Here is a 22,278-nt window from a genome sequence, read left to right as displayed (position 1 = left end):
AATTGTGGGGTCCACTTTTTGATTCCTTAAGATGGATTTTGGGATTTTGGGCCCCACCTATGCTGACTCATAGATGTTCTTTGGTGACTTTTTTGAAGTTTTTTTTTTATTCGATGTTCATTATTCGTATTGGAGTTTGGCTAATTTAGACTTGAGTTTTAAAGAAGGTTTTTTTTTGCTCGACGTTTGTTATTCGTGTTGGAGTTTGGCTAATTCAGACTTGCGTTTTGGAAGAATCACTTCTGTGATGTGGAATTGTGTTGACTCAATATTCGTTAATCGTATTTGGAATCGTGTTGTCTATTCATGACATGAAAGATTTGTGGGGTCCATTATTTGATTTCTTAAAAAAAAATTATATTTTGGGCCAACTTATTGATTTTGTTCTTTATAGTGATTCTCTTTCGAAGGTTGTCCGTCGATGTTCGTTATTCGTGTTGAAATTTGGCTGGTATGTTGGTAAGAATCATTTCAGGTGTCGCGTTTCTGATAAAAGTAATTTCCAAGAACAATAACATAATCTTGTGTAATTTTGTAAGTAAAATCAAAAGAGGAAAAATAATATATACACAGACTTTACAATTACTAAGATAGATAAAGAAACTATTTTCAAAATGAGCTAAGAAATGAATTTTTTATTGGGAAAGGTTTTTGGTTTAGTATTTGTTACTCGTATTGAAGCTTGGTTGATTGATTCGCATATTGCGAGAATTATTTTTGAGTGTCACACTTTCGATAAAGGTCATTCTCTCAAGAACAATAACATAATCTATTGTAATTTTATAATTAAAATTGAATGAGAAATGATAGTATGTATGCAGATCTTACGACTATCTAAAGGAAGGGTATGATTGTAAATAAATTGTAACTGAAGGGTAATAATATTAGGAATTGTGTTGTCTATTTGTGACGTGGAAATTGTGGGTTCCACTTTTTGATGAACATGGGGCCCATATATGCTGACCTATTGATCTTGCTCATTATAGCAAGCTTTCACATGCGATGTTTGAAATTTATATTAAAAATTTTAAGACCTTTAATTAAAGATCGGCAGATTCAAATCATCTCACCATAATTTACGTTGCTTGTTATTTGCAATTTATGTCACACGTTTAAGTCATTTGAACATGGAGTGAGTAATAACTTAAATTATAGTAAATGTAACATGCTTTTTCATAAGCTAGCAAAGCTTTAAATGTGATTACTTTAAAATAACAAAATTAGTCTTTCTTATTTGGGGTTGGTTCAAATTAATCTTATAATTTTATTATAATAAAAATAATAATTTTTGGATCGTGCGTTATAGAACTCTGTATGTTTCTCTTTACTTGTCACATTTCGTTTTTTTTTAAGTCAAACTATATAAATATTGATCAATATTTTAGGATATATCTTTTTCATCATATCATTATGAGAGAGATTGCAACTTATAATATTTTTCAGAAAATTTTCGAACAATATCATTAATATAAATTATTTCAATTCGCTTTAGCTTAAAATATTAGTCGAGTGAGCTCTCGTAAAGCAAATTATAACAAGTAAAAGAAAATCAAGGGAGTATTGTTTAAGAGGAAATGTCATGAGGTCAAGCGAGGATTTCTTTCCATTAGTCCTAGCATTAGAGTTACCTGATACGTGTTGCTGGTAAAAGGTGCCAGATATCTCGTAACTTTAGTCGAGATGCTCGAAAACTGATCCCCGATTATTAAATCCAAAAAGGAGATATTACCTTATATGTGTTACTGATAAGAGGTGACAGATATCTCGTGACTCTAGTCGAGATATTCGAAAACTGATCCCCCGATTATCAAATCCAAGAAGGGGGTATTACTTGATATGTGTTGCGCTGATAAGAGGTGACAGATATCTCATGACTTTAGTCGAGATGCTCGAAAACTAATACCACGATTATCAAATCCAAAAAGGGGTATTACCTGTTATGTATTGCTGATCTTTAGTTGAGATGCTTGAAAACTAATCCCACAATTATCAAATCTAATAGGAGGGTATTACCTGATATATATTGTTGATAAGAGGTGACAGACATCTCGTGACTTTAGTCGAAATGCTTGAAAACTGATCCCACGATTATCAAATCTAAAAAGTGGGTTTGGGGTGGGTGGGGCAGCGTGGGGGTGGGGTGGGGGTCGGGGCAAGAAACACAATATATGCTCATTTTCCTCCAACTTCACACATTCCCTACAAAAGTTCCCAAGCACACACACAAAATAAACACAACCCAAACCAAACAAAAGCCACCTCTCTTTACACACAACAAATCAAGAAAAAAACACACACACACACACACTGCATCAAACTTTCCATGAATGAACCAACCCCATCTCCATTCTCTCTACCTTAATCCAAAATCAAACAACACCCCATCACCCTCATTCCCTCCACCTCCACCATGTCCACAACACAATCAGAAAAACAAGCACTTTTCATTACATCATTAATCATCTTTTGGTACTCATCAAACATTGGTGTCCTTCTCCTTAACAAACTTTTACTTTCCAATTATGGCTTCTCCTTTCCAATCTTCCTTACCATGTGTCATATGTCTGCTTGTGCTGTTCTTAGCTATGTCTCCATTGTTTTCTTGAAAATTGTGCCTTATCAAAGGATCAAATCAAGATCACAACTTTTAAGAATTTCTACACTTAGTATTGTCTTTTGTGGTTCTGTTGTTGGTGGTAATATCTCTTTAAGGTATTTGCCTGTTTCATTCAATCAAGCTGTAGGTGCTACAACACCATGTTTCACTGCATTGTTTGCTTATCTTATGACTATGAAGAGGGAAGCTTGGCTTACTTATGGTTGTCTTGTTCCTGTGGTTGCTGGTGTTGTCATTGCAAGTGGGGTATGTATACAAATTTCTAATCTTTAATTCTTGATATATATATATATATATATTAATCTTTTTCTTGGATCAAGTTTTAATCTTTGTGTTAGTTTTGTGCTTTCTTGATTTGATATGTTTGTGATTTAGTTTTTTGGAATCATGAGAAATCTATAGTTGTTTAACATTTGGAAAAATAAATTGATGGTTAACTTTTGCTTGTATAAACTTGCCTTTTTTTGTTTTCCACCCGGTGTCTGGTACCAGCTTTGATACACACACATAGGACTAATTGGGATTTGTGCTGCGTAAGGATTCTTTTCATACTCAGGCTAAAACTCGAGTCCTCTAATTAAAGGTGGTAGTGTAAGTTTGTCAAACCTCTCATTATCTATGATGCTCGGACTCGTCAAAAATGTCAATAAGTGCGTGTCGGATTCGCCAAAATTAGTATATTTTTTAAGAATTTGACACGGGTGCAGCATAAAAAATGAAGAGTCCGCTCAACTTAGCTCATTATAAGAGTAAGCTTGGATTACCTATGGTTGTTGGTGTTGTCATTGCAAGTGGGATGTGTGTACAAATTTTTAATCTTTGTAAACAGTCTCTGGCAGAAATGCAAGGTAAGGCTATGTACAATATACCCTTGTGGTGGGGCCCTTCCCCGAACCCTGCGCATAGCGGGAGCTTTAGTGAACCGAACTGCCCTTTTTTTCTAGATAACTTTTTAATTTTTGTCTTGGATCAAGGGTTGATCTTTGTGTCAGTATTTTGCTTTCTTTGATTTGATATGTTTGTAATTTAGCTTTTGGGAGGAAGAGAAATCTAATTATGCTTTTTGGGATCTTGAGAAATCTGTAGGTGTTTAACTTTTATTAGTGTAAATTTGCTTCTTTTCTTTATTTTACACCCGGTGTCTGGTACCCGAAATGGAGTCCGAGTAATCAGAATTTGTGTTGTGTAAGAAAAGTTTAAGGGGAGAAGCACTATTTACTGAATAATTTTTGTTTACTCGGGATTTGAACCTGAGACCTTTGCGTAAGGGTGGTAGTGTGAATTTGCCAGACCTGTAATGAGCTTGGGAAGCTCGGATCCGGTTAATATCGGAACAACAAGGAGCACTTCAACTACTAGTAAAAGGGGAGAAACTTGACTTTGAGAAAGAAGGTGCTTCTTTCCGCTTTATTAGTAAGTAAGCTTGTTTCAGCTCTCGTCAACAAAGGCGAAAGATCACTCCTAAAAACCAAGCTTTCAAGTACTTTGCTTTGGATATGGTGAAGTGTTGATTCGATCTTCTAAGTCTTTACCTATCATGGGAGTCGAAAATTTTTCTACTGCTTTTATGAGTTAAAACTGTTCAGCTTTTTCTAATGGACTGACACAAGTATGTCGACTGATGGCAGGGCGAGCCAAATTTCCATCTTTATGGATTCATTATGTGTATAGGTGCAACTGCTGCTCGGGCTTTTAAGTCCGTTCTTCAGGGCGTTTTGCTTTCCTCCGAAGGGTATGTTTTTTGGTTTTCTGAACATCGATGTCAATTCTGCTATTTGGAATAGAATTACAACGATAAGAGGCAGTGTACGATGACAGGTTGCGTTCATTTTTCTTCTCGTATATGTCATTTCTTTGTTTCAGCACTGCGCGTTCTTTTGTGTTCCTATTGGGCTTTACTTTAGCTTCTTCAAGTTGTGTCATTTCTTGTTTTAATTGTGAACTTATGAGTTGGCTAAAGATGGTACCATAGAGCGCCTAGGGTGTAGGTCTTGCGGTATGAGTTCGGTGTGTGGTGCATAATGTATATTAAGTAAAGCGCGCGTCACATGTTAGAGCCCTGCCGTAGAAATAAGCCTGGCATTTATCCACCAATTTGCCATCTATGTTGCTCGGACTCTTCAAAAGTGTTGCCGCACTCGTGTCAGATTCGCCAAATGCACTACTTTTGGAGTATTAGACACGTACCTATCGACACTTTTTGAGAGTCCGAGCAACATATACTTTTTACGAGCTCTTTCTAACCTGCCGTCTCTTTTCAGGGAAAGGTTGAACTCCATGAATCTCCTTCTTTACATGTCGCCAATTGCCGTTCTAGTTTTATTGCCGGTGACACTCGTAATGGAACCCAACGTGATAGATGTCACCGCGACACTTGCAACGGAACATAGATACCTTGGTCTACTTATTTTGGTCAATTCTACAATGGCATATGGAGCCAATTTGTTGAACTTTTTGGTGACTAGGCATACCAGTGCATTGACACTTCAGGTTTTACTCTCTACTTCTGCTCCTCCTCGTTCGTTCTGTAAACGATACAACGTTTTTCAATGCTAAACAGACACACAGAACGATGTTGCTCGGATTCTACAACAATGTTGTTGAGTCCCTGCCGGATCTTCCAAAACTGCCCTACTTTTGGAGGATCCGGCACACACTTGTCGGCATTTCTGAAGAGTCCAAGCCAACATAGATGACAAATGTATACGACACATCAAAATGTACTTGCTCTGTTTTAATTTTGTCAAACAACAGCTGCTCCGGATTGTTTGTTTCCGTGGGCTGAGGTTCTATCGGAAACAGTTTCTCTACCTCCAAGGTAGGGGTAAGGGCTGGGCACGCTCTACCTCCCTGGATCCTACCGATTTCACATCATTATATCGCGGTATCTATTTCTTTTGACTCGGTTCTAAACATCTTCGTATTCTATCCAACTTCTGTAGGTCCTAGGAAACGCAAAAGGTGCTGTGGCTGTTGTTATATCGATTCTTATTTTCCGAAACCCTGTAACTTTCATTGGAATCGCGGGCTATACAATTACCGTGATGGGTGTTGTTGCTTACGGAGAAGCCAAAAGAAGATACAAATAGAGGTTGTAGGTTTATCTCCGATGAAGGCTTAGACAGACATATTTTAGACTCAAACACAAACCGGATTTCACAGCTACGTTGTAGGTTGTAGCACATAGATAGAGAGGAAACCGAAAACTAGCAGCTGATAAAAATCGTTGCTTTAGACAATGCATATGTAGAAAGCCTATTTCAATTGTTCCCGTATGTATTCATGTATTCGATTCTGATGTTGTTACGTTAAAGTAATTCGATCTCTTGTTCGATATCTTTTTGTATCTGTACTATGTTCCATTGATGATAAGATTGCTAGGCCTGCATTTGTTCTTTAAATGGTTGAAGTAACTTTGATGATGATGTCTTTGACATACTAACTAATTTTTAGGATGTAATAATACCTATTAACACTTGGTATTTTCATAATCGAGAAGTTTCTGAAAGTCAGTGCGTACATCTCCATCCTTCTCTACTAAAATATCAGGATTTTGTATGTAGCATAGTTCGAACATGTGAAGCGCGCTTAATCCACATAAATCACACGTTCTCCCTTACCGATATAGGACAAAGATAACGTTCCCTGTGTAAATTACCCACAAGTGGTGTTTGAAAGGCTAAAATGTACGCTAACTTTATTCTTATCTTTGTGGGGGGTACAAAAGCCTTTTCATTTCTTTTTTAAAAAAGAAAAAGTCTTAAACTCTACAAGAATTTAATGGTGGTTGCCATATTTTAATGAGAGATCTCGGATTTGAGTTATGATAATAAATAACATGAGCGTTTTACTCTTGTAAGCCTTTTTAATGCAAATCCACGTTAATTGTTCCAATAACACCAAATATCGTATGGAATGAAGTTTCGATAGAGAGCACTTTCCCCTTTTTTAGCATAACGCAATGTGAATCTAAATTAGTTAGGCCAGGTGGCGCCAGACACCGGTTTGTTAAAAGAAAATGTCTACTTGCAATTTTCCAATATGGGGTTTAGCCAAAACGAACATCTATAGGTAAACGAAGGTAATGCATTGCAATCACATTTGAATCTCAAGTTGTTCAAGACTTGGCAATGGAGAAAATACCGATAGGGAGCACTTTCCTCTATACGAGATACCGAATAATTAAACCAAAAGGAAAAACAACCTCAAAGTGGAATAACTAATGTATTAGAGAAAGCTTGGAAATGAACAATGAACAAGGAAAACAAAAGTATAAATCAAGCAATAATTTGTGAAAGACCAGACAAAAAGATCAACAAACACAAGTTCTCTCAGTAAGCCAAAGGGAATTATGGGGTTGGGACATTGCAAAAGTTTCAAAATCTGGTCTTCTTGGGAATCAAACAAGTTATGAAGTCCCAAATACTTTTCAAAAGCACCTGTTCACAAAGAGAAATGAGAATCGACGAAGAAATTTCAAGTGTAACTTGAAGGTTAGATGGTGAAATTAGCTGTTGTTTAGTCTTTATTTTGTATGTTCTCTCCATTTGTTTTGTTTTTGTTTTTGTTTTTGTTTTCCTTCTTACCTCAAAAAGACTCGTGGGATTCGAAAATGGACAAAGCAAAGCATCTTTTTGCAAGCTTGTGTATTTGATTACCTCACTCATTATGCAAGTTCTGGGCCACTTGGGAGCAGATTGTAACCATCGTGGTGCTTAGAGGTCTCCTTCTTCTCGACAGGGATCAACTTCAAAATAACAGCAACGATCAAGCTTGCAGCGCCGATTAAGACACTGATCAGCCATAGTTGCCAGTTAAGCGGTGTAGTGCTGGCAAAAGTGCCTAAGAACTCGACGATGATAACTTGGAAACCAACTGTAGCAACCACGACGCCTATGAAAATCCAGCTGCTAAAAATGCCACGGAAAATGTTTATCTTCTCCATGTCACGGCTGTTTATTTCATTGAAGACCTGTGTGGAACCACCAACCAAAAAAGCGCCAACTGGTTAGTTTATGCAAATCCAACTTAAATAATGCTTCGTTCAGTTAGATGAATCTACAGATGAACCAAAAAGGACTGTGACAGTCGACAGGTACATAGTGTTGCGTACAAGACAAAAGCTGGCTTGCTGGGACAATAAACTGAATTTAGAAGGCATACCTGACAAAACACGAAGGTGTTGAAAATGAAAGTATTCAGAACCCTTTTAGAATCTGGACCTTCAAGTCCCAAAATCTGCTTCCCGGCAAAGTTAAAGGCTAAGAGTATAGCCAGCTGGTAGATACTGTGTCCGATTATATTTCTCCACATTGTCTTTGTAATGAAACTCACATCCCTTCCAACAGGAGGCCTATTCATTAGTCCATCATGAGGTGGTTCAGTAGCCAGTGCCAGTGCACCTAGCGTATCCATGATAAGGTTGACCCAAAGAAGCTGAACGGCCGTAAGAGGAGCAGATCCTGAAAGTTGTTGCAGTAGATAGGTATCATCAGAGTCTAATAATCCTATTGTTATCAAGATTACTGCATTCTTAATTGAATGAACTCAATCAAACTATGATACCTGAGGCGCATGCAGAAATAAAATTGATCATCAGAGCCACAACATTGACAGTCAACTGGAATTGCACAAATTTTTGAATGTTTATATATACAGAACGGCCCCATTTAGCCACATTCACAATCGTGCTAAAGTTGTCATCAAGCACTATAATATCAGCACTTTCTTTCGCAACCTGTAATGTCGTTTGATGAAAAAAAAGAGTGAAGATTAGAAACAGCTTAAAAACGCAACATCTACCAAGTACAAATCTAGGTAAGATCTAACAAATACATAACTTTTGAATAGCTCAAACTGGAGCTGAATGGATATTATGTTTACAAAGAAGTAAAGATATTGAAAAGAAAGATGAAAAAAGAATGTTCATGCGGGCAACTTCAACCACTGGCGATGTGTCCCAAATATTTGATATAACCTATAGCAAAGACTGCATAGTAAGAAAATTTTGATCACATACAAGAACTGAAAAGACCAAAAAAACTGCCAATTGGTGCCTGCAAGAAGAAAATGGTATATATGACCATATCAACTCAGAGCAGGAGCAAATTTACAAACCTCTGTTCCTGCTATACCCATAGCAAGTCCGATATCTGACTCGTGCAAGGCAGGTGCATCATTTGTGCCATCACCAGTAACTGCAACAACTTCTTTAAACATGCCTCTCAAATTCTTTACCAGCACGTGCTTGTCAGTAGGAGATGATCGAGCCATAACCTGCATTCAATATATAGACGTTTTCAGCAAAATGTATTTAAGCAAAAAGGATCTAGAAGGATGCTTTAAAGCAATCAAATGGACACCTGAATTCTAGGAAGTATTTGCCTCATTTCATCAGGACTTTTGTTGCGGAATTCGGGGCCTTCAATGGCCAAACCATCATCAGTTAGTATACCACATTCCTTAGCAATGGCTTTGGCTGTATGAATATTGTCCCCTGTGACCATCCTTACGGTAATTCCAGCAGCTAAACAAGATTTAACTGCCTCTTTAACTCCAGAGCGAACTGGATCCTTGATTCCTACTACTGCAACCAATGTATAGCCACTTTCAGGAATGTTATTTTCTTGATAACCATTTTCAATGTCCTTGAAAGCCAAGCAAAGAGTACGCAAGGCTTCATCAGCAAACTCATTAATGATATTCGTGATGTTTGTAACCTGTTCTCCTGACATATCAACAATTTCACCATTAGAATCTATAAACCTGTCACACATTTTTAAGACTATCTCAGATGCACCCTTGCAGAAAGCACGGGTGTTGCTATCAGGAAGAGTAACAAGCACCGACATTCTTTTCTTTGCTGAATTGAAAGGTTCAACCTTCAGCAATTTACAATCCTTTTTTTTATCATCAATATCACCAAGAAGTAATCCATAATCTAATATTGCAGATTCTGTGGGTGAACCAAGAACAGAGCTCTTTCCATCCTTTTCTTTAACCACCTCAGCTGCTGTATTATGAAATATTGCCTGCAATAGAAAGTCCCGTGCAGTATCTGATAAATCTGTCATTGCATCTGCACCTCCACCACCTTCTACCTTTTTAGCCTTTTCGCAAATCCATATTTTATCTACTACCATACGGTTTGTTGTTAGTGTTCCTGTCTTATCAGTGCAGATGCAAGTAGCTGAACCCATTGTCTCACAAGCAGAAAGATGCCTCACCAATGCTTTACTGTCCATTAACTTTTTCATTGCAAATGCAAGGCTTAATGTGACAGCTAGAGGTAGTCCTTCGGGAACTGCAACAACGATTATAGTTACAGCTGTGGCAAAGTAATTTAGAAGAGTTAATGCATCACTGGAAGACCAACTAGTGAATTTATGGTGAGTAGCTTTATTCACCATAAATCTGACTATTAACACAAGAAATGTCACCACGGCAAATCCAAGTCCTATCTTTCCAATAATAGTGGCAACACCATTCAGTTTAACTTGCAGAGGAGTCTCGTCTTCTCCTCCCTCGCTAAGAGTTTCCATCAGCTTACCCCATTCAGTTCTCATACCAACAGTGGTCACTAGCATCTTAGCTGAACCGTCTTGTACTTTGGTTCCTGATAGCAGAAAAGGTCTTTTTTCAGATATGCTTACTGGTACACTCTCACCAGACAAGCTCGATTGGTCAATTAGCAAGCTATATCCTGATATGAATATTCCATCAGCTGGAACCAGATCTCCAATAGATAAGTGAACTACATCACCAACCACCAAGTCATAAATGGAAACCTTCTGCCTTGAACCATCTCTTGTGACCTGGATAGATATCTTTTTCTTCTCCTTATCCAAATCTCTGAACTGCAACGACTGCCTATAGTCACTAATTGCAGTAACCATGACTACCAATACTATACTGAGTAGAATTCCTAAACCGTCATATGTTCCTTTAGGCCACCCTTCAGTAGCAAGTCCCACGCCAATCGAAACAACAGCACAAACTATCAGGATGACGAGAGTTAAATCATGCAGAGCCTCCCACACAAATGTCCAAAAACTTCTAAATGGTTTCTCGGTAAATTTGTTTGATCCATATATATTTTGTCTGACAGGTACATCACTCGATTTGACTCCTTCATTTGGTGAGACTCTCAACTTACCTGCAAGCCCTTCAACACCTCCAAGTTTCTTTAGGGTTTTTATATCATAGGAACCGACTATAGATGCAAGTTTATCTGGGTTAATTCCAAAACCAGCTTCTCGAGCTTCTTCCGGCAAGTCTTTTGCCAGTTCAGCCCCTATATCATCACTGGTCTGTTCGGATGACCTGCCATGATCACCAGCTGTAAAGAAATATAAAATGAAATGAGAAAAAGAAGAAAGAAGCTGGCAGACATATATGTTTTAATGAGAAAAAAAAAACTCGAGATCGGCGCAAACTATACCATCAATGAACTTGAGTGCTGCCATATAAGCCATGAAACCAACTCGAATCTTATCCTGGAAATTGCATGTGGTAAAAGTGTAGCTTGACTCAGCATACAAGAATAGAGAAGTTAAATTAGACAGCAGAACAGTCCTCTACAGTACAAACATACGGTTAACAAAATCAATAACCGCACCAATGTTCTTCGGTTATATACTAGCTCCATGACGGGACAACGTAACCAAAGCAGGTAGAGAAGCGGAAGACCTAAACCTAGTATTGTCACAAGATACCTCTGATTGGGAAACTCAACTGCAGTATTTGAGCAGCAAAATGGTTCGGGTTCTCACTTTCTAGAATTAACTAAATGATGATTCAACTTACTCTCTTTTAAAATTCCAGATATTTGAGATTGAGTTAAAACAATATACACAGGTGATAAGAAAAATAACTAAGTGACAACTATTGCTAGTGTCATAGACTATGCACAATGCCAAAAATCACTAGATATTATTTAACAGATAGCTTTGTAAATGGAGAGAAGTGATTAAGTGTGACTTGGAGCAGTTACAGCTGACTAAGGACATGACCCTGGATAGGAAGTTATGGAGGACTAGCATTAGGATAGAGGGCTAAAGGTGTGAATGAGTAGCAGTAAGTATTTAGGTTGAACTTGGTGTCCTGTGTTTGGCAATGTACAATATGTTTGTGGATGTCGTACATATGTTATTTTATCTTGTTCTATGCTTTTGTTGCTCTTTCATACTGTCTTTTGTCTTGAGCCGGGGGTCTATCGGAAACAGCCTCTCGACCTCTTTAGAGGTAGTGGTATGGACTGCGTACACTCTACCCCCAGACCCCACTATGTGGGAATATACTGGGTTTGTTGTTGTTGTTGTTTGTTGTTTTATAGCTTTGTAAATGAACACGGCATAAGTGACAACTAGATAACTAACACAATATAAGACTTAATGACTAGATAAAATGCTTCTTGAAGTGGCAAATCAAAAGTTTACTACAAAATAACTATAGCAGCCTGATAGTTGAAGCATTGCAGATAACAAAGTCAAAGTCACTAGCATAAGTTTATATTGTGGGTAAGGGAAGAATAACATTGTCTTTCAGTGAGCAGACTGCCTGAGGGGTCTGGTTTTTTCCAGCACAGGAGTATCTCAACGAACTGAAACAGCAACTTATATAGAAAACTCAGCTATATAGGGAAAACCACCTAGAGTGAATATTTCTTTTTTTCCCTCTCTTTCGATTCTTTCCAGGTAAAGAGACTTTTTTTTTAGTTGTGTTATGTTGTTTAAACATTACTGTGACGAGCATAATCATTTAATTCCCTTGGTTTGTAAAGACAACATGCCAACCCTGTTGTTTTGCTGTCTCGTTGAAATATAGCGTTCTGGCTTTGACTGCAAAGGTTTTGTATATTTTACAAAAAGCATAAACGTTAATAGATAATAACATGTATGTCGTGGAGCTACTATCCACGATATCTTAACCTACTTACAGTTTTGCTCCTGGCTAAACCAGTAGTACCCTCGAAAAAATGAAAAACAAACCCCCACTCTCGGAGGAGTCTGCTTATTATTTTAGACTAAACACGAAGACAAAAGTTTTTTTTTCATGCTTTAAGCATTCTCTTAAGGCATAGAATAGAAACAAGCAATTTTTAGCAAGATGTTTCTTCTTTCTTTGTGTTCTTGAACGGCTTTGGGACACTGATTTATTAATTTAAGACAAAACCAAAGACTTCTCTAGGTACCATGTGATTAGATGGTCAAGAGGTAAACTAGTCCAGACAAGAAATATTGCACACCTCAAAGACTACAATTTACAGTCACAGACAACAAGATTATTTATTTATACAAGAAGAGGGAATTTTTATAAGATAAGTACGAGAACTGGTATGGGAACTGACGTTCCATGTGATAACCAAGGCAAAACAATTCAGGGTGGGACAAACAAAAAAACTGCAGATGGGGTCAGGCCAGCCTCTGGTGATTGATGACAAAAACCCAAAAGATATTTATCTATTTTGGTCACCTGTCTCCTTCTGTACGTCTCAGTACTATTTAAATCTGCTATAAGAAATGTCAATGTCACAAGGAAGTTTCATGGAAATTTCGAGGCTGACTATGTGTTTATTAAGCTATACCTTGGCCCTTTTGGGCTTTAGCATTACATCAACCACCAATTATTTAAGTGTCTTTAAGTCCTCAAGAAAGGTGATTATCATATAACTTAAGCATGTGCTTATGCACATAAAAACAAAGCTCTACCAGATATGAGACTTGGTCTGCTTTTCTCCATGCAAAATTGAAGTTCGGTAATATGGAACCACTGCCACACTGTGCTTCCTATGATCTAGAAGAAATGTCAATGTCAGACAGAAGTTTCAAGGAAATTTCCCTAATGACCAAGTGTCCAGTAGCAAGACTTTTGCCTTTTGGCATTGCATATTATACACTATTACTAACCCAACCCTCACTCAAAGGTTCTTCAAAATCCTAGAGAAAATAATTACAAACATGACTTCTTTTGTACTCATCTGCTGAGCACTTTGTACTATTGCTATAGTAGTCTTTTGAGGGTCCAGTTTAGAAAGTACAAATACTCACCATACAATTGACAATGCCCTTCTATGTTTAGAAATGCGGCAAAACAGAAGTATGATCATGAAGGCACCTAAAAGATCTCAACTTTTGTAACTTATTAGAGACAGAACTTAACATTAGCCTATGACCATTTCTAAATGCAGATGGAGACATAAAAGGTCGATCACTATGGATGCTTGCTTAATTCCTAACCTAAAGAAGCACTTATCAAGCTAGTTTGCGCAGACTCTTCACCTTCCATGACGCACCCATATCAGATTCTCCAAAAAGACACTACTTTTGGAGAATCTGATAGGTACCCATCCACTTTTTTGAAGAGTACGAGTAACATAGTTGTCAATAGAACATATTCTGCTGGCAAGTGGAAATTGACATATACATAAACACAAACCACAACCCAAAAATGGGCCCCCCAAAAATAGAAAAAAGAAATAAATTCACTTATCTTTTCACTGAACTAACGTGATTCTGTAAATTATCTAGATGGTCCCCGTGGACAAGCATTGCGTCATCCAATTTTGAGGCAGCCCACAACACCAGAAACAGTATTCAACATGGGTAGGTATAGATATTGTTAAAATACCATAGGGCTAGGGTAACTTATTTTGGCTCTTAGACTACAATCTACAGCTGGTAGGGCCTCAGTTTCCTCTAAACATTCATTGCAAATAGTAATTGTAGCAGAAAATCTTTATAACGTCTCCATTAATAAAGCAATTAATAGTTTTTCAATTCAATAGAAATTAAATATGGCGTTTGACTAGCCGACCATTTGGTTAAAATAGTTGTATTATCAAAATTATACATCAGCTAGAAAATATATCTATAATAAAGCATTAAAAAAAAAGATAACTCGGTGCACTAAAGTTTCCCCGATGCAAAGGTTCAGGAAGAGCTGGACCACATGAGTCTATTGTGTACAGCGCATTTCTGACGGAGACTATTTCCACAGTTTAAACCCAAAACCTCCTGGTCACATGACAACAACTTTATCAATTACTCCAAGACTTTCCTAAACTCCATGGCTCCTTTCCTTATAATAAAATAAAGCATTAATTTTAAAAAATACACTGATTAGTTCATTATTCTAATGTTTACTCCATGGCTCCTTTCTTATAATTAAATAAAGCATTAATTTTTAAAAATACACAGATTAGTTCATTATTCTAAAGTTTATAGTGACTGTTTGTAACTTCCCATAAATGTAATTTTTAGGAAGTCATAAATAATATTAGGAAAAGTTTAGACAAGATTTTGGAGGCTTTACAAATAGTTATGGGAATTAATTAAGACACCATGTGAGCTGTGGAGATGGATCTGGTAAAAAGACAGATCCAGAATTAAATATTTTTTCATAAATTTATATTCATATGCTTTATTTTACCACATGAATGATCCAATTTCTGTCTATATTTATTTGAACAATATGGTCCTCCATATTAACAGCAATTTGCAAGTGGAAAGATGGTCCATTAAAGAATCAAAAAAGAAAGGGCCAAGAATTTTTCTAACTTATTATCCCATCCAAAAAGTCAAACAAGAAAATGTCATTGGAGGAAAATGAAATATAATAGAGCATTAAACAAGGAAGTGCTAAAGCACCACTAACGACTTGGTGGATATCTTATGATCTTTAGCATATATTCCCACTCAATTTATTTATCGTAGAAAAAAGAGAACTGTTTTGACAAATAAAAGCTAGCTTTTGACAAGGATATGTCATAAATCATAGATTTTTGGTCACAGAAATGATGAAATTAATATAGAGAATGAGAGAATTCAACAGTTCCAGAACATTTTTTGATGTTTTGACATGTATTTTAGCACAAGGTGCCATACTTATTAAGCATGCATTGATGTTCTAGCACCAATATCTTTATTTATTCAATTAGCAATAAAAAGAAGACAGCCTCACGAACTAAAATTCCTGTTATAACTATATTCGATCTTATTCTGAATTTCTAAAACTCCCATTATAATCTATGTTGCTCGGACTACCCATAATTGTTGTCGCGGCCGTGTCGGATTCTCCAAAATGCACTACTTTTGAAGTATCAGACGCGTACACGTGTACATTTTTAAAGAGTTCAGGCAACATAAATTGTAATTGTACTCGGCCTTATCCTGCATTTCAGCGAGAGGTTGTTTCCGCTTGTCACGGTTTGAAACTGTGACCTTATCACATCGCAGCAGCTTTACCAGTTACGTCGACGCTCATTTAGTAAAATACAAAAGAAAATTTCAAAGGAAAAGTCATCCAAAGAATAAACAGCAGAAAGTTTCAAAAAGCGAAGATCTGTTTTCACATTTTCCAATGAAATGTACAAGTATTGAAGCACATTGTACCAAACTCATAAAGCATAACCTAATGTTCTAACAATTCTAATGGAAGTACTTTTTTCTCCATTAATGTACAACTATTTCAGCATAAAGTACAGCCATTAAAGCATGTAGTATCGCGCTAGCAACGAAAATCCAGCAATTCATCAAAGACGAAGACGATAATCAAAGTCGATTATTAGAATTGTTTTTTCGAGAAGTAATCAATTTCTCCAGTTATTTTCCAGCTGATTTTCTCTTCAGATGAAATGTACAACTATTAAAGCACATCGTACCGTACTTCTAAGGGTCCATACTACAGTTAACACTTGGAGGAATACTAAAGGATTTAACATTTCCAGCGTCTCCTTCAAATGTTCTTCGATTAAATTTTCAGAACGAGACTTCAAAGTCGAAAAAAGGAGTAGAAAAATATTCAAAAATTTGCAAATCTTCGTAACTTTTCACACTATTTTACTAATGATTTCTCCTTTTCCAGCTCATTTTCCAACGTATTTTCACAGAAAACAAAAAGTATATGAACAATAAACAAAAGAAGCTAAATAATCAAATAGTAAATCTTCTTCATTTTTTCCTTTTCCTGCTCATTTTCCACCATATTTTTCACATAAAAAGCAGAAACAACAATAGAAAAGAAAACGTCAGAATAACGTACTCGGGTTTTCTCCATGAGAAGCTAAACATCTGAGGGAGATAAACAATTACCAAAAAAAAAAGTAGAAAAAATATCCAAAAAACACTAAATCTTCTTCATTTTTCCTTTTTCCTGCTCATTTTCTCGCAATTTCCTATTCACTCTCCCGCCTATTTTCACAGAAAACAAAAACAACAACAAAAAGAAGAAGAACGTATTTTCCTATTCATTTTCGTGCTCACTTTCACAGAAAACAAAACAGTGATGAACAAACACTACTAAAAATAGAAAAAAAAAAACTCAAAACGTAGTAAATCTGTTCATTTTCCGCCCTATTTTCACATAAAACTAAAACAATAAGACGAAGAACAACAAAAACTACAAAAATCAACACAACGTACTCTCGTTTTCTCCATGAGATGCTTCGCCTCTTCCCTTTTTTCGAGATTCGGAGCATACCGGAACCTTCTCCGGCGATTCCTAACAAGTGAAACAGCATTTCTCCACCTTCTCTGTGCTTCTTCCGACGGATTTTTCGCCGGTAAATCAAACGTCTCCGGCTCCAATAAGCTCGCCATTATTATTAGTTAATTAATTAACAATCTAAATTTACTCCCTAGATTTATAGATCAATATACATAGTAGGGAAATAAAAGGAAAATATATTTTTCGGGATTTTATTATTGAACTAAAATTTAAATGGGAATTGGTCAATATATATATATATATATAAAAAATATATATGGAAAGATTACGACGGAGTGATAAGTAATTTGAGATTCTGGAGCTCTCAGTATAAATATGTTTTTTGAAGAAAGATTTTCAAGCAGAAATATAAATTAATCAGATCGGTAATTAGTAGTATATATATAAAAAAGAAAGGGTATGGTGGATCGAGTTATCGTACAGAGATGTTTTCGAAATCTGTAATGAATAAATATAATAGAAAAATTATGACGGAGTGATAAGTAATATGAGATTTAGTGTTTGGATTTTCGTTATCGAAAGGATTTAATTTTAGAGAAAGATTTTTATACCGTATATATTAATCGGAATCTATAATGGATATGTATGTAAAAAAATTATGACGGAATGATAAATAATACTACTATGAGGTTTTGGTTTTGGGATCGGTTTCTCGATATAGAGGTATTTTTTGATAGAGAGGATTTAATTCCTAAAGAAGGATTTTTGAGCAAGAATATAAAATTAATCAGAATTTACAATGAAAAAGATGTATATATATATATATATACAATAAACCATTTTGTTTATATCCTCTACTAAAAATAGAATTCATAACGCGTTAATTAAGGATGAAGTTGTGGAATTGGTCCTTGTAGTACGTTTGGATTGCTACTTTTGACCCTTCAATTTTGACTTTCTCCAAAACGGTGGGAAAAGGTTAGGACTATGCTAAAATATGGCGACTTTAATTTTATACATAAATAGTGTATGATATTTTAATGGTAATGATGATGTCGTATGTCGTATTGGAGTGGATGATGAAATTAGGTTTGGCTTGAGGTATTGTGCGATAAGAATGTATCACTAAAATGTTTAGGGGTAAATTTTATTGAGTGATGATTCGATTAGGAGAGTATTGATTCATATTTAGAAGACAAATATCACAGAGAAGGAAATGTCGAGACGACTGAGTGGATTGAGCTCATTAGTTCTCCGTCTATCTTAACGATCGATCTCAACTCAGAAAGAAGAACTGGTATAAACACAAAACCATCTATTTCGGCTCTATATTTTTTTCAAATAAAATGCTTAGTCAATTTTGTGCGTCTAACCACAAAGTCTTTTCTTCTTCTAATTTTTTGATCCTCCCATTCATTTCCCGTGTGCCCCCCCCCCCCCCCCCCCCCCCCCCCCCCCCCCCCCCCCCCCCCCCCCCCCCCCCCCCCCCGCACACACAACTCTTCTCATTTCATCAACGAATTCTCTATAAATACTACGCGATGCATGATTAAGAATGCAGTAATAATAAAGTGGAGCAACTTTCGTGGTGAACAAGATCAGGAAAGTGAAGTTGAAATGGTACATTCGTACGAACATATAAAGAGAAAGTCCAGGGATGTGCCAATAATGAGGTGTGAAGTGTTGACTATTGTGTGATTTAGAGGAGGTAGAGGCAGCCGGAATAAAAACCGGCGATATGTGATTAGACAGAACATGTCACAGTTTCAGCTTATGATAAAAAGTTAATAATATTATTTAGTATCCACAAACTATCAAATGTGTGAGTTAATTTTTCTATCTGAACTATCATCAATGTAATTACTTAACTATTAGCAAAACACCTAAGAATAATCTTACAAAAAGGAGCATGTAATTATGTCTAATTAAAATATAAAAAGAAAAGAAAAGATTGAGGTTCAAGGATCTAATATTTTTGGAATTATTTTAAAAAGTTGAAAGATCTCATGATACTTTACTGAAAAGTTCCCATATCTTTTTACATTTTTTACAAGAATATTTTAATTGGTTCATGACATTTCTATAAAGTGTTCTTTAACTTTATAAGATGAGAAATAAATCACATGATTGTAATTTTTTATCTTTAATTAAAAGTTTTAGATTTGAGTATATGAAAATGAAAGGATAATTTTATTGAGAGCGTCCTCTTCATAAATGAGTCACATAATTTAACCGCACATCCTTTAATTTAATCTCAGTTGATTACGTCATTTATTTTTCAATGCGCACAAGTCGACACATAAAATATCATAAAACTGAATAAATAGACACAAATGATCAACGTGAAATATTTCGTGACATACACACGTTCTACATGTCAAATCGCATGAGATTTGACACATAGAACGTGTATATCTACTTGTTCAATATTATACAAATTTAATTGATTATTCACGACCGTACGCACTAAAAATAAAAAAAACATAAATGTCAGCTGAGGCCAAACAAAATACCTGTTCATATATATGTGCACTTTTCCCCTAAAATACTCAAAGTGAGAGTGAAGTACAATCCAATAGTCAAATATTCCTAATATAATTTCCCAAAAATAAAATGAAATATCATAATTATATCTCAAAGTAATAATATTGTCTATAATGATGTTAATAATAGAAAAAAAAATCCAAATTAATCCTTGTACTATCCAAAAATAAAATTTTTGGTCAACATTTCTCTTGTCTTTACTTTTTTGTCAATGAATAGGTAGAATTCTATCATTTTATGCCAAATTAAACAAAGATAGACTTAAATTTTTACGATGGTTAAATTCGAAAGTTGTTGATAAAAAATTAAAAAAAAAAGTGCAACTACATATTAGAATTGTATTGATACAATTGGATCTTCCCTTTTCTCTATTTATTATTATGTAAAAAAAAAAAAGAAAATCTAAAAACTCAATTTATTCAAAATGGTAATTTGTCAAAATTTCTTTTCTACCAAAATGGATATATTTCGTAAAACAAACTTAAATATGAGTATATGAAGCTTGTGCCATGTTTGGTCGTTATTGTCAAGAAGTTGGCGGGGTCGAGGGAGTCATTTTTCAAGTTAAACGGGCGAAACGATAAGAATTGCAAATTTTTTGCTACTTTTGATGGGTGATAGCGCACAGATCGAGGGTGGAATCGGGCTCCAAAAAATTTTCTGGGCAAATCTTCTCGGAAGATTCCCCGACGATCTGTTAAATGGATCGGGTTGCTTTGTGGAGTCGGGGGAGCCATTTCTCAAGTCAAATAGGCGTGAGATGACTGAACTTTTTTCGCTCTTAATCATAGATATCGAGTTTGACTTTTGAGAATGAAAAACTACATAGCGCTTAGTAGGGAGCGTACTTCTACTCCTTAATGGGCGTATTCGACATAAATCTAAATTAATTGAATCAGTAAGCATCATTCGCTTCTAGAAATGAAAAACTTCTTCGTAGGGTGCGTTCCATTAAGGAACCTATACGGTTCAAATCTGAATTGATCAGACCAGTGAGTTGCATTAGCGCCCGGGTAAAGAGCGCGTTACTCCCTCACAACGATGAATATATCTTCATCGAAACTTTTTAGACGTTGTATATAAATAATACGCATAATAAAATACAATATACGAATGTCAACAAAAGGACATTGCTCGTCTAGTGATTTATTCATCCGTTCGCTTCTTTAAATGTTGATATCGCTTATGAAAAAAACGTTCTATTGCTCCATAAGTGAACTTACTCGATACGAATATGAATTAATCGGATACTAGTTAAAAAAAAAGTATTAAAATATTTATCCGTGTTATATTATTATTATTATTAATTTTTTTTTTTGAAACAAATTGTTTGATGTTGAAATGAAAATTCATTTTAATTTCCATATCAATTTCTTCTTGACTATTGGTCATATTATTTTGTAATGTTATGCCCTGTTGCATCATTGACTTTGATAGAAAACATTTTTCTTCTACTTTTTCCCATGGAAATTTAATTAAATTGACTAACATGATGTCCATAGAAAAAGACATTTAGAGTGAAATTGTGAAAAACAAACACACTCTACATTTTTATTTTTTTATACCGTGGTGTCCGGATCAGTTTGCGTGAACAGAACACAATTTATTTCTCACTTTTATTTTGTTCGGTAGGGTGACGATACGAATGAACTTAAATGAAAATGTGTGAATTCATATAGCCGACCTTAACTCATCTGAGACTGAGCGTAGTTGTTGTAATACATAACTTCTAAGTTGCTCGGACTCTCCAAAAATGTTGTCGCACCCGTGTCGGATCCTTCAGAAATATGCTATTTTTTGAGGATCCAACACGCCTTAGTAGATATTTTTGAAGAGTCCGAGCAACTTAGCAGAAGTAATCTCAAAACATCAAGTGCTCCCTTCCTCTTTCAACAAAATAATGTATGATTACTCAACTTACATCATGCAAGTTGACACTCGTCGTTTAACTCATATCTCTATTTCAGTACAACGAGAAAGGATTTACCTATGAATGAAACGTACAACGGGGACTTCCAATCATGTAGCTGGATACAAATAAGCCAGTTGAAGACAGGTAGAAACCAACGAAAATTGCAAGTAAACCTCAAAACATCAAGCGCTCCCTTCCTCTTTCAACAAAATAACTTGAGCCTTTTTTGATATAATTCCATCATGAAAGTTGACGCTCGTTGTTTAACTCAGATCTCTATTTCAGTACAACGAGAAGGGAGTTACGTATGAATAAAACGTAAAACGGAGACTTCCAATCATGTAGCTGGGTACAAATACGCCAGTTGAAGACGAGTAGAAACCAACAAAAATTGCAAGTAAACCAATAGTACCTTAATGTCATGAATTGAATCAAGTCAAGCATCTATATCTCCTGCATGGGGCGTTCATCGCGTGATTCACTTGGTGTTACAATAGCTTGCAGTTTGTGCAACCACTCGATGTATAGACCTTGTTCCTTTCTGTGTAGGTGGTGTAAGAGCGATTCCGCGAAGCTTTTGTTAATTCCTCTTGCTTCTAGATATTTGTGGAGCTCATCTTGAAGACCTTGATCTGACGATCTGAAAAAACTGAGAATGTTGCAAAATAAGCCAAGATGAATCGTTCTATTGGAGAAACAAAATCATCTCGAGAAACAACAACAACAACATATTCAGTGAAATCCTACGAAGTGAGGTCTG

General features: G+C 35.8%; 3 protein-coding genes across 4 annotated transcripts; 1 reads left to right on the top strand and 2 right to left on the bottom strand.

The window, feature by feature from the left end:
* Nucleotides 1-2,183: 2,183 nt before the first annotated feature.
* Nucleotides 2,184-5,951, top strand: LOC107870029 (UDP-URONIC ACID TRANSPORTER 1). Its single transcript, XM_047412333.1, has 4 exons — nt 2,184-2,863; nt 4,246-4,349; nt 4,879-5,107; nt 5,560-5,951. Exons 1-4 carry the CDS (start codon nt 2,411-2,413, stop codon nt 5,704-5,706), a joined length of 933 nt encoding a protein of 310 aa, XP_047268289.1. The 5' UTR covers nt 2,184-2,410; the 3' UTR covers nt 5,707-5,951.
* An 877-nt stretch (nt 5,952-6,828) lies between these two features.
* LOC107870028 (putative calcium-transporting ATPase 11, plasma membrane-type) lies at nt 6,829-17,846 on the bottom strand. 2 transcript variants are annotated; one of them, XM_016716416.2, is made up of 7 exons: nt 17,038-17,846; nt 11,058-11,140; nt 8,980-10,955; nt 8,735-8,893; nt 8,183-8,354; nt 7,781-8,079; nt 6,829-7,589 (listed from the first exon to the last, which is right to left on the bottom strand). In XM_016716416.2, the coding sequence occupies exons 1-7, from the start codon at nt 17,133-17,135 to the stop codon at nt 7,284-7,286; spliced, it is 3,093 nt and encodes a 1,030-aa protein (XP_016571902.2). In that variant the 5' UTR covers nt 17,136-17,846; the 3' UTR covers nt 6,829-7,283. The 2 variants fall into 2 exon arrangements, with proteins under 2 accessions (XP_016571902.2, XP_016571901.2); XM_016716415.2 differs by having other exon boundaries at nt 11,058-11,112.
* A 3,621-nt stretch (nt 17,847-21,467) lies between these two features.
* Nucleotides 21,468-22,161, bottom strand: LOC107870027 (mitochondrial acidic protein MAM33; the record flags this gene model as incomplete). Its single annotated transcript, XM_047412331.1, is given in 2 exon segments — nt 21,468-21,741; nt 21,793-22,161. A coding segment is annotated over 1 exon segment (199 nt), but the record flags the coding sequence as incomplete, so codon positions are not given.
* Between the last annotated feature and the right edge of the window lie 117 nt (nt 22,162-22,278).

This window comes from Capsicum annuum, chromosome 5 (genome assembly GCF_002878395.1).
Source record: "Capsicum annuum cultivar UCD-10X-F1 chromosome 5, UCD10Xv1.1, whole genome shotgun sequence".
Taxonomy (NCBI): domain Eukaryota; kingdom Viridiplantae; phylum Streptophyta; class Magnoliopsida; order Solanales; family Solanaceae; genus Capsicum; species Capsicum annuum.
This window is presented reverse-complemented; position numbering and strand designations above follow the sequence as displayed.